The sequence below is a fragment of the Lepidochelys kempii genome, chromosome 7 (assembly GCF_965140265.1).
Source record: "Lepidochelys kempii isolate rLepKem1 chromosome 7, rLepKem1.hap2, whole genome shotgun sequence".
Taxonomy (NCBI): domain Eukaryota; kingdom Metazoa; phylum Chordata; order Testudines; family Cheloniidae; genus Lepidochelys; species Lepidochelys kempii.
The window spans coordinates 31,398,065-31,410,148 of record NC_133262.1 but is presented as its reverse complement, the minus strand read 5'-3'; the positions used below and the strand labels follow the sequence as shown (position 1 = coordinate 31,410,148).

Below are 12,084 nucleotides of genomic sequence, written 5' to 3'. Positions count from 1 at the left end.
GGAGACGGGAGACCGTACTGAAATGGGATGGTTCCTGGCCAGCCTGGGTGGTGGTGGGGACATGGGGGACCCATGGCCCCTGGCTGGCCAGACAGCAGGGGCTGGGGGTCCATCTGGTGCTGCCCATGCTCAGCCCGCAGGCCCGTCGCTGTCATTGCAGTCCCTGCCATCCCCACCTCCACTTCATACTCCAAGAAGACCCAGAGCAACAACGCAGAGAACAAGCGCCCCGAGGAGGAGCGTGAGGCTGGGCGCAAGGCCAGCAGCACCGTCAAAGTGCCCGCCAGCCCACTGACCGGGCTCGAGAGGAAGAAGAGCACGCCCACCCCATCCACGGTCAGGACTCCTGGGTCGTGTTCCTGGCTCTGGGGAGGGGGGGCCTAATGGGTTGGGGGCAGGGGGAGCTGGGAGCCAGGACTCCTGCGTTCTATTCCTGGCTTGATTGCAGACTTGCTCTGGGAAGTTGAGTGAGTCACTTCACCTCTGTGCCTCAGTTTCCCCCTGTGCAGGATGGGCCTGGGATGAGGTGAGGGGTAGCAAGTGTCAGACGCCCTCCCATTCACTCCATGTCTGTCCCCCCCAACAGAACAGTGTCCTCTCCACCAGCACCAACCGGAGCCGGAATTCCCCCATGCTGGAGCGGACCAGCCTGGGCCAGAACTCCATACAGAATGGCAAGGACAGGTAGGGCTCCCCGGGCAGTCCCGGATAGGAGGCTAGATGGGGGACATCCCATCCCTGGGGGCCTTGGAGTGCCATGCTGGGAGTCCGCCAGGGCATCTGTCTCCCATCTGTGCCACACTGGGGCCCTGGGGCTCGGCAACACCACAATCTCTGCACAGTGCCCCACTTCAGAGAGCGCACTGCATCCAGCGCTGAGGAGGAGTGGAGGGGGCTTCCTGCCTGGGCAGCAGGGACCCTGGCACGGCAATGCGGGAGCTGGCAGCTCTCCCCTTCCAGTGTCCAAGGGAGCTAACTCGCTGTTCCCTGGGGACTGCTGCTCATTTTGCCACCCTCATAGATGTAGCAAGCGTGGGAGGGGCAGTAGGCAAGGGGGTCATGCCAGACCCCCACCCCAGGGTTTGGCTCATACCATGCTGCCCTCTGTGCGTTCAGCTGTGGAAGTCCTAGGCCAGTACCCTGCCCACTCCCACAGCCTCTGGGCTCCACGTGCCTGGTTCCCCTCTCCCTTCCCCATACCTGCTGACTGGGCTCTGTGCATCCCCTGTCCCCTCCCCTGCAGTGCCTGGGGACTGGGCTCTATGCACCCTGCTGTCCCCCGTCCCCCAGTGCCTGGTGACTGGGCTCTGCACATCCCGCTGTTCCCCTCCAGTGCCAGGTGACTGGGCTTTGGGTGCCCGGCTGCTTCTAGACCCTACTGAGCTCAGACTGAGGAGCGGCAAAAGGTTCCCCATCTGGAGAAGGACACCCCCATCCCTTCCCATTGCTGATGCTCCATCTCCGCTCCTGTTCATTGTGCACCCAGCATCCCCCACTGCTGCAGGGCCCCAGTGGGGGGAGAGGCTCCATGCCCACCTGCACCCCACTGCCCATCTCGTTTATTTTACCCCTCACCTTCATCAGCACCCGCCCCTTGCCCATTCTGCATCTGAGTGTGTGTCCCTCCCTCCCCATATACACATATACTGGGCTGTATATTGTATATCTTGCTCCCTGATCTGTCTCTGCCAACATGGGGCTGTATCTCTAGGGCAGCACGGGGGCTGGATATTTCCCTTCCTGAGTGGGCTTACGTCTTCCTGAAAAGTTGTAAGATTCTAAACTGGGGTGCCCCCACCCCCAAATCTCTGTAGGGAATGTGGCAAGGGGGCCATAGCAGGTCTAGGGGACTGAGATATTGAGGCCTTTCTTTTCTAGAGGGCATTGGCTCCAGTCTAGCCGCAGGGCAGGGGACCGGCTCACTCAGAGTGGTGGGGAATGGGATCTGGTGCCTTTCCCTTCAAGGGGGCACTGGCTCCACTCAGGCCCCAGGGCAGGAGTTGCTGGCTGGCTCATGGGGTGGGGCTTTCCTTTTAGGGTGCACAGAGCGAGAGTCGTTCCCTGATCCTGGGGCCAGCTAAGCTTGGTTCTCGGGCTGGTGGCTAGTGGGCCAAATGCAGTTGATGCTGCTTGGCCACATGGCAGTGCCAGACTTGGGACCCGGAGAACAACCCAGTCACCCCTCAGGTCCCAGCACTGTGGAGGAGGGTAGGTTGGAGAGTCCTATAGACCCTGAGAGCAGGTGCAGCTCTGGATACAGCCTCACGTCCCCTTCCCCTCCCCTCCCTTTAAATCTGTGCTTCTCCCCTGCTTTTGTTTCCTAGTTTAACCACTCCGGGGTCCAGGGCTTCCACGGCTTCTGCTTCCGCCGCCGTGGGCTCCGCGCGCCCGCGCCAGCACCAGAAATCCATGTCTGCCTCGGTGCACCCCAACAAGCCCACGCTGCCCCCCACTGAAAATAACTGTGAGGCCCAGAGACCCAGGCAAGTAGGCAGGCAGGGTGCCCCCTAGTGTCCGCTCCTCGCTCACTTCCTGCTCAGCCCTCGCTGGGCCACTGGGCCTGCAAGTGAGTGAGCAAGAGGGTGTTGGGCCATGGGGCCCAGCAGAGGTGGCAACCCCCATCTTTGTCCATGGTGGGTGGCCCGGGTGATCCCTGCAGCCAGTGCTGCCCAGGGACCCACCCAGCCACTCAGGGAGGCGATGGCTAATCCCATGATCCCGAGGCCAGAACTGGGGGAAGCCTGTGCAGGGCTGGAGTCTCAGCCCTGGGTTAACGTTCCCTCCACATAGCCCCTGCTAGCCGTTCCCTAGGGTCCCCACACACACTAGCTCTCTGTGTCCCAGCTGATCTGTGGTCTCCAGCCACAAGGGGAGCCTCAGGGGTCAGCTGCTGGAGATAACCATCTGCTGCACATCTAGCTGGCGGGGAACGGTCCCCACTGAGGCCTTGTGCAACCAGAGATGGAGACCCTGGAACAACTGGCCTCCTTGGCACCTCCACTCCTGCATGCATGCAAGAGTGCCCTGTTTCCCCTCTCCTCCCAGGCACTAAGGAGCGACGCTGCGCAGGGAGAGGCCGAGGTGGGGGGCAGGATCTTGACTGACCTGGCTTTTGTAGCTGCCTGTGTCTGCTTCACTTAATATTGTTACTAAGGGTATGTCTACACTGTAATTAAACACCTGCGGCTGGCCTGTGTCCGCTGACTCAGGCTGCAGGGCTGTAAAACAGCAGCGCAGACGTCCAGGCTCAAGTTCCAGAGCCCTGCAAGCCTGAGTCGGCAGACACAGGCCAGCCACGGGTGTTTAAGTGCTGTGTAGGTTGGCTGAGGGACTGTCTGGCATGGGGGCCAGGGAATGGGATATGTGGTCATTCCTCTCCAGTGGGCACCAGCTCTGATCTGGCCCAGGGTCGGGGGAACTGGCTTGCTTAGGGGCATGGGGAGTGGGGTACAGGTCCATTCCTCTCCAGGGAGCACCAGGTCTGATCTGGCCCAGGGTGGGGGGAACTGGCTTGCTTAGGGGCGTGGGGAGTGGGGTACAGGTCCATTCCTCTCCAGCGGGCGCCAGCTCTGATCTGGCCCCAGGTTACCCCACCATCAGTCTCTTGGATTCATCTGGTCCCCAGAGGAGTAGGTGCCCAGTGTATGGTTGGCACCAGGGTGGCACCTGTGTCAGGAAGTGAGTAGATGCTGGCAATCAGTGCCCCCTGAAGACTGGAAGCCTCGGGGGGCTGGGCATGTCTCCCAGCACTGCCCCCTGACTGGATCTCTGCCCCCACAACAGCACTGCCCCCCAGAGGGTCCCGGTGGCTTCACCCTCTGCCCACAACATCAGCAGTGCCATCCCAGAACGCACCAACTTCCCGCGGGGCATCTCCAGCCGCAGTACCTTCCATGCCGGGCAGCTCCGGCAGGTCCGGGACCAGCAGAACCTCCCCTACAACGTACCACCTGCCTCACCCTCTGGGAACAGCCAGGGGCGCAGGGGCGCCTCCGGCAGCATCTTCAGCAAGTTCACCTCCAAGTTTTCGCGCAGGTGAGAGCGGGGGGGCCTGCGTTTGTCTGTGCTATGCCGGGGGGAGAGGAAGGCGTTTTGCTGTTGTTGGCTCGCCTGCTCTTAGAATACCTGCATCCCCAGGCCAGGGAGAGGCATAGAGCATCCTGGGCTGGCAGGCAGCAGTGAGCCCTGTGCGCATCCCTGGCAAGGGCACTTGAGAGCAAGCTGTGTATTGTGCTGTGCCACGTACTGGGGTTGGCACCCCTGGGCTCCCAGCTGGCTCATAGCCCCTCTGCGCTGTCGTCTGCTGCTGTCTGTGTTGTGCAGCTCTGATCTGGCTTGGGTGGCCCTTGACATCTGTGTAAAGTCCTGTATCGCAAAACCACCGTGTGCCCATGGCAGGGAGCTCCAGGGTGTGACTGGGGGGCACTGCAGAGCTGTGTTTGCGGGGGCAGGGCTGGGATAATGCTGGTTGGGGTTGAGGGACACTTGCAGAGCTGTGGGGGGAGTCCTGGGCTTGAACAGCAGGGGGCTGTAGATCAGGTTTGAGGGGCACCAGCAGAACTGGAGGGCAGGGCAAAAAGCACGGGATACAGAAGTGGGAAACGAGCCTTTTTGGGCAGTGAGCACAAAGTGGGGGCACGTTGCCAGTACAAGGGGGCACTTTGAGTAGATGCCAAGTGAAGGGAAGAAATGTCTCTCTAAGGCCAGCAGCCAGGCAAGCTGCCCCTGAGCACAGGACCATGCTGAGGATTGGGCTGGGGTGGCCCAGGGCCTGTTCATACAGGGGAGTGTCTTCTAACCCCTGCCCCAGGGCTGCCAGGGTCTCCTCCAGAACTCACAGGGCAGCTGTAAGACTGCTGCTGGGCCCCAGGGGGTCAATGGAGACCACAAAGGCTGGGGGCTTGTGAAATGCATGGAGTTGGTATGTTCTAGTGGGTTAGAGCATGGGGGGAGGGGACTGGGAGCCAGGACTCTGGGGTTCTATTCCCAGCTCGGGGAGGGGGTGGCATTTATGGGCTTAGAGTGGGGGGAGGGGCCTGGGAGCCAAAACTCCGGGGTTCTGTTCCCAGCTCTGTCTCCAGTGACGCCTTGGGTGACTCTTCTGCTGTGTCTGAGTGGCAGATTCCCCCCAGTAAAATGGGGCTGATTTCTGGGGGGAGTTTAGTCAAGTGCTCTGAGCTTCACAGCTGGACAGGCCTGTCCTCAGGCCCAGCCTCTGCCCTGATCCCTCCTGCTGTCGCTTGCTGGGGTGAGGGTTGGCTGCTTCCAGGAACCTGGGAGAGGAGCCATGAGTCCCCGGAAACCAACATTCCCCTTCATGGTGGCAGCTCCCCCCTCCTTCTGCTTAGGTACTAACCCCCACTCCACCCAGCACAAGCTGCTTGCTTCTGTTCCTCACTCTGGGAGGGGAGTGGGGTTCAGTGGGTTGTGGGACAGGGTTCCTGGATTCTATTCCCAGCTCTGCGGGGAGTGGGGCCTAGTGGTTAGGTGTGGCTGAAAGTCTTGTGCTGTGGGTGGGTGTGTAGGGGCAGTGCTGCCCTGCCCCATGGCGTGGCACCATCTCATCCCCATGTCTCTCCTTTCCCCATGGGCTGGGGTCTTGCAGTGATGCACCCAACATTCTCCCTTCTCTTCTCTGTTTGTGTTTTTGTAGAAATGTGTCTTTCAGGTTTGCCAGAAGGTAGGCATCTCTCTGGATTTGTCCTATCCATCCCATACTAACCCCGTCCCACCCCGTCTGCTGGGGTCAGGGCTGGCGCCCCGACAGCAACTTAAAGGGACAATGGGCTTATTGGCCCCCTCTTGCCTAGTGGGCTGGCTAGAATCCCCTCCCCTGAGGGCAGCCTGCTCAGGAGGGGTCACCACTGTGGGCATCCCCCCCTACACCTGGCTCTGAGTCTTCCAATTCCCCCTGCATCCATGAGGCTGGGGGAAGAGTCCCTGCCATCTCAGTCATAGCCTAGCATGGGTGGCATGGGGCCTGATAGGCTGCACTGTCCCTTTAAGGGGGCCCTGCCTCTCCCTGGTGAGCAGTGCTGAGGCTCTGATCTCTAACTGGACCCACCCCCCAGACTAACCCTCTCCCCGTGCATGTGGCACTAGGAGTGGGGCTTCGTGGGGTGCTCGCCATGGCTGCTAACCTGCTGGGAATATGGTCTAGGGGGGCTGCCAGGGTAAGGGGCTGCTTCAAGGGGCGCTTGGCTGCTCTTGAAGCAGCACCCCCTCCATGCTTCATTCTCCGATCCAGAGGGTTGGCAGGGTGCCCCCTACAGCAGCTGGCAAACATGGCCAGGCTCTTCACCAGCCAAGCCACCCACCTATGGCCTGGACTGTCACCACTCCCTATGAGGAGAGCCAGGCATGGGGCCTCCGCCTTGGGCCCACCAGGAAACGAGCTCCACAAGGACCTTTCCTCCCTCACAGTGGTCGCTCCCATGAGAAAATAGAAAGGATAGGCCCTGTGCCCTGGCGGCAGCTTCAGGACAGTGGGCAGAGCAGAGGGAGCTAGGAGTCAGGACTCCTGGCAGAGCTGTGGGGGCAGGGCTGAATAGCAGAGAGCTGTGGGTCAGGATTTGGGGGCAGGGCTGAGGCTGTGGGTTGGGATGGAGGGGCACAAGCAGGCTGCGGGAATGGGGGGTTGGGATGGAGGGGCCTAGGCAGGGCTGGGGCAGAGCCCTGGACTCTAGCTGCTCTTGGCCGAGAGTCTGTGGGGAGGAGGCGGCTGCGCTGTGCTGCATGGCTCCCTGCATGACTGCGCCCGTAACTGCCCTGTAACCAGCAAAGGGAGCCAGCCAGGCAGCGCAGGCTGTGCCAAGCAGCTGGGCTTCAGGCTGCTGTGCAGGGGGGAAGGGTTGGGATTTGGCTGTGGATTTATGTTGTCTGTCTGCCCCCACTCCTGTGCCCCCTTCTGTGCCATTTCCTCTCTAGCTATCAGAGCTGGGATCAGGGCCCTGGCATTGTTTGTGCCCCAGGCTGGGTGTCATCCTAGGGATCCCTCCCCCGAGGAGTTGAGCAGCAGGTCTCCAGCAGGAGATGGCTGATACAGGGATTAGGTGGCTGCTCTGACCCTGGCCATGCGGGGGCGCCCATCCCCTGGGACTTGTGCTGCTGGTCCCTGGGTGACAGGGGCTGGGCTTGGGCTGGGCCGTCGTGCCCTGGGTGACAGGGGGCATGAGGCTGTGTGGGCTGGGGGCCGTCCCTAGGGGAAGCAAGGGTGGGGCAGTGGTGAAAGGGGGAGCAGCGCTGATGCCCTTAGTGGGGCAGGGTGGTTGGTGCAAGGCAGGACTCGGGCTGCCTTAGCCGAGCCAGGGCTTGCTGCAGATCAGGGCTCCGGGGTTCTGGTTCCTGCATGCAGGGTGGGAGTTGGATGGAAAGTGGGGGGGTTCCCCCAACCCAGCCCCCCTCCACCTCCACCCCTGCCTGGCTGCTAGCTGGAGCCTGCCCCTCTCCCTGCTTCTGGGAGGCTGTGTCCTTGGCCCAGGGGCTGCGCAGCAGGTGGACTCAGAGGACAGTGATCAGCAGCATCATGTGACAGAGGGGGGCACCCCAAAAGGCCATGGAGAAGGGGGTCTCTAGTCGGCTCTCCTCCAAGCACATCTGGGGGGAAAGGAGCGGGGGGTTGGTAGTGTCCTGGCTCTGAGCCAGTTCTGTCCCTTCATTATTGGGAAGAGCAGATGGCAAACCTGTCCCTGCCCCCGGATCTGCTTCTGAATGGACTCTGGCTCTGGGGGGTGAGTGGGGCCTAGTGCATTAGAGCAGGAGGGGCTGGGAGCCAGGACTCCTGGGTTTTATCCCCAGCTCCAGGAGGGCTTTGGTTGGGCTTGGAGCCAGGACTCATTGGTTCTATCCTCAGCTCAGGGCGGGATTGGGGAGCTGAAAGCCAGGACTCCTGGGTTCTGTCCCTAACTCCAGCAGGAGCATGGGAGGCCTGGGAGCCAGGACTCCTGGGTTCTGTCCCCAGCTCTGGGAGGAGCATGCGGGGGCTGGTTCCAAGACTCCTCCTGAGCTCTTTTCTCAGGTCCATAACTCACTGTGCCATTCTCACACTGGCCCAAGCTCTGTGGTGCAGAGGGTGGGCGCTGCCAGTGAATGCCTGGTACTCATGCCAGCCTGGCCCAGTCCCTGCCTGGGGACAGGAGGTGAGCACTGCTGCCAAGTGACAGCTTGTCCTGGGGCTGCTGAATGATGCCCAGCAATAATACAACACCCTGCGCCAGGCTCACCCCCAGCATGGCCCTAGCTCCTTTCTTTCCTGAAGGGGAGAGGAGGCAATGGCGTTCAAAGTCATATCCTGTCTGCTGCAGCCTCCCCTGCCTTTGGGGTCTCCCTTGTGCTCTAGTATTGGGAGTCCTCCCAGTGCAGCAGGGCTCCCAGCAACCCTTTCTCCACAGCACCCTTTCCCAGCATGCACTGCTCCCCCTCTGCCAAGTGTGAGGACACTGGAGCAGGGCATGCAGGGAGCTGTCTCATGCCAATGCCCATGCTGAGGCAGGGGGACTCCCCTCCTGTCCCCCTGCAATTGAGGGGGGCTGCCCCCAGGGGTGGGGCCATCAGCATTTTCGCTCCCCAGCTGTGGGGTGCGGCCATCAGCTTTCTCGCTCCCCGTCCCCCTCCAAACTAAACTCTCCTGCTCTGTTTTTTGAGGAACCCGCATGAGCCAGAGAGCAAAGACCGAGTGGAGACCCTCAGGTGAGAACGGAGCCGCCTCCCTGCTCCCTGGGACCCCCCAGCCATGGGATCTGGAGTGGGCAACCCGGGGGGGGGGTGCACGGCTCAGCCTTGCTTTGCCTGTCTGGTTCTCACTGGGGGGAACCATGGCTTGGGGCTCACTTTCTTCTAGGGTCCCCGGCTGGCTGGATGTTCTCTGGGGGCCCCTGGCTGGAGTGCACCCTCTGTCTCAGCCCTTGCTCCTGTCTGTCCATCTGTCCTTAATGCCGCCTCTGTCTCCTCCAGCTGTCAGGTTGGGGGTTGGGCAGTCGGGGTGGAGTGCCCTTGCCACACTGACGCTGTCTCCCCCTTGCAGACCTCACATGGTGAGCGGGGACAAGGAGCGGGATGAGAACCGAGAAGCCAAGCCTCGCTCGCTGCGCTTCACCTGGAGCATGAAGACAACGAGCTCCATGGAGCCCAACGAGATGATGAAGGAGATCCGCAAGGTGCTGGACGCCAACAGCTGCCAGTGCGAGCTGCAGGAGAAGTACATGCTGCTGTGTATGCACGGGGCACCCGGCCACGACTCCTTTGTGCAGTGGGAGATGGAGGTGTGCAAGCTGCCGCGGCTGTCGCTCAACGGCGTGCGCTTCAAACGGATAACGGGCACGTCCATGGCCTTCAAGAACATTGCCTCCAAGGTGGCCAACGAGCTCAAGCTTTAACCAGCCCCCTGCTGTGCTGCACCCCACGTGCCCTGGGCTGGGACGAGGAGATCCTGAGCTGCAGGATCTCCCCATGGCGGTGTGCCAGGGGGCACTGAGACGCAGACCCTCCTCTCTCGAGCTGTGTGCCTGGGAGGGGCATTGGAGACGCTTCTGCCCACCTTGCAAGGACCCACAGCCGTGCACCAGGACAGGGGGTGCAGAAACATGCCTTCTCTCCCCCACTGCTGTGCCGAGATGCCCCCTGGCCATGCACCAGAGGAGGGGGGCACAGCTGCCTCCCGTGCAGACACGCACCCCCAGAGCGCACGGGGGGGCCCAGAACCGCACACTCCTCCCCTCGCAGGATTGTAATTAATTGGAGAAATGTTTATTTTTTGATACCCTGGTGGGGGCGGCAGCAGAGACGGTGGCGGGGGGAGGGCTGGGGGGCAGCATTGCCCCCCGCTGCTGCCAGCATGCAGGCTCCAGCAAATCGTGGTACTGCCCCTCATATGCCTGCCATGCTGGCCGGGAGCTCTTACCAAAAAGAGAAGTGCTTCAAAAGCCAGAGAAGTCTGCCCCCCCCTTTCCCACAATGCCTTTCACCCCTCACCTCTCCCCCTTTCCCACAATGCCTTTCACCCAGCCTCCTGCACACGCTGACTTGCCCTTTCCCCACGGGGCAGGTTGCTTGGGGCTGGGCCTGCTGTGCTGGGCACTGAGGGCAGCTCCCACAGGCTGGGGCAGCAGCAGGAAGCTGGGAAAGCCAGGCCCCACCTTCCTGCGGGTGTCTCCATTGGGCATTAATATGGGGGTGGGGTTGTTGGCAGCCTCTCCCCCAGCCGGCTGTAGCATGAGAGCTCCCAGGCTGAGCCCCTGCCCTGAGTGGGGGTGATTGGGCCCAGGCGGACAAGCCCCTCCCCAGATCTGCTCACACTGAGGGGGCAATGCGGGAGGGGTGCTGCGGCTGCGCTGTGAGTTCCCCTTCTCCCCCAGCCTTCAAATGGGACCCCAGCTGTGCCATGTCAGAGACCCGATCGGGGTGGGGAGGTTCTTAGCTGCAGCCTCCTCTCCCCCACTGCCTATCCCTTGCTTGGATGGAGGGTGCAGATGGATGCATTTCCCCCCCCCCACACACACACACACCATGTGCATCTTGCAATTGGGGATAGTTCATACCAAATCTCCCCCGTCCCAGGGTGATGTCCCCCAGGACAGGGGTGGGGGCGTCAGGCTGGAGGGGTCTGAGGCCTCTTCCCCCGGGGGGCTGTGCCCTGAGCTGAGTCCCTGTCTTAGACACAATAAAGAGAATGTTTTTAACCTGCACTGCAGCTTTGGTGTTCTTCCCCCCAGCTCTAGGGCTGGCTCCACCCCCTCCCCCCGCCAGCCCTGGAGCAGGGTGCCCCGGCCCGCATTGGGCACAGCTGGGTCCCCGGGGGGGCATTGGAGGGGCTGTCAGGTGTCAGGAGGGAGCCCTGAGCTCTCAGCGAGGGCCCTTCTCTGGATCTGCCAGCTGCAGCTCAGCTTCCCCCTCTGTGCCCACCAGGGCTTTCGCTGTGCCCTCTGCCCCCTGAGACTGGCTGAGTGATGGGGGTGGGGACCCCCCCACTTTGTTCCCTAGCAGCAGTGGGCACTGCTGGGGGCCTACCCTGAGCAGTGGAAGGGGCCTAAAGTTCCGGGGAGGGGGAGAGTCAGGACTCCTGGGTTCTATCTAGCAATGGGGAGCTAGAGTGACACCTTCCCCCAGCCCATGTGCCTGGCCCTGGCCCCTGTCCTGTTTTCTGTGCCAGGGCCAAGGAGTTGTGGGAGCCACGGAGCTGCAGGGTCCCCCATGCTGGACTTTGGATGATCCTGTCAGTGGGGGGGGCTGTTTGGAAATGCCACATGATTCCCTGGGGGGGCAGGGCTGTTACCTGGCCTCGGAACAGGGGCTCCTCCCACTCTCCAGCCATTGGTTCTTGGCTCTGGCTCCCCCTCTGCCCCAGTAGTGGTGGGGGAAGGGGAGGCCTTGCCCCCATGGCTGCGGTCCTGGTTGAGCCCAGAGCTGCTCCCCTGTTTTCTTGTTAGGCATTATAGGGGGGGTGCCCCCACAGGTACTTGAAGCCAAGAATAGGCAGGGGGAAGGCAGCAGCTGTGTGGTGGGGAGGGGGGGGAAGAGGGTCTAACATCCCCCTCCAATCACAGCTGGCCCTGGCTTAGCAGGGCCCCCTCAGCCAGTGTTTCAGGGCCTAGCACTGGCTCCATTACCCGCTCCGCAACACTGGCTGTAGGATTTCCCATGCTTCCCCCCCCAGCCCCCTTTACACTGGCTGCACTAACATCACCCCCCCGCCAGGCTTCTCCATCCATCATAGCCACACTTGTGATGCTAAATAATGTACTTCCCTGCCCCGAGGGCTGTTTCTCCCCCTTCCCCCCCCCCGATCTCTGGCCCCTCCCAGCCTGTATATATCTGTACTGATACCTCGGTTTTGTGAGTGGTTTTTTTTTGTTTTGTTTTGTTTTATTCTGATCAGAAAATGCCTTTTTTTTTTTTAAATAAAAAACAAAAAAAAATCTGCTCTGCCCCTGACGCTGCCCCCTGCTGGTGGGTCAGGGAATGGGCTCTATGCTGCCCCCTTCTTGCAGGTGGGGTGGGGTGGGCCCTGCCACTGTCCCCTCCTGGAGGGCTTTGGCCCCGCTGGGGCCCTGGAGCGGAGCTGTGATTCGATGTAGTTTTCCAGGTTCT

The 12,084-nt window shown here is 61.6% G+C and overlaps 1 protein-coding gene across 13 annotated transcripts in view; it reads left to right on the top strand.

Annotated features, from left to right (window-relative positions):
- The window catches only part of MARK2 (microtubule affinity regulating kinase 2), a 102,616-nt gene extending 91,934 nt beyond the window's left edge, over window positions 1–10,682 (top strand). For 8 of the 13 annotated variants that reach the window (XM_073351789.1, XM_073351784.1, XM_073351791.1 and 5 more), the window contains 7 exons: window positions 161–336; window positions 587–684; window positions 2,325–2,483; window positions 3,784–4,035; window positions 5,654–5,680; window positions 8,644–8,688; window positions 9,023–10,682. In XM_073351789.1, coding sequence (XP_073207890.1) covers window positions 161–336; window positions 587–684; window positions 2,325–2,483; window positions 3,784–4,035; window positions 5,654–5,680; window positions 8,644–8,688; window positions 9,023–9,374 — 1,109 coding nt within the window. In that variant the 3' untranslated portion in view covers window positions 9,375–10,682. The remainder of the gene's footprint in view (window positions 1–160; window positions 337–586; window positions 685–2,324; window positions 2,484–3,783; window positions 4,036–5,653; window positions 5,681–8,643; window positions 8,689–9,022) is intronic. The other 5 variants (XM_073351793.1, XM_073351787.1, XM_073351794.1 and 2 more) reach the window with 5 other exon arrangements.
- The last annotated feature ends 1,402 nt before the right edge of the window (window positions 10,683–12,084 follow it).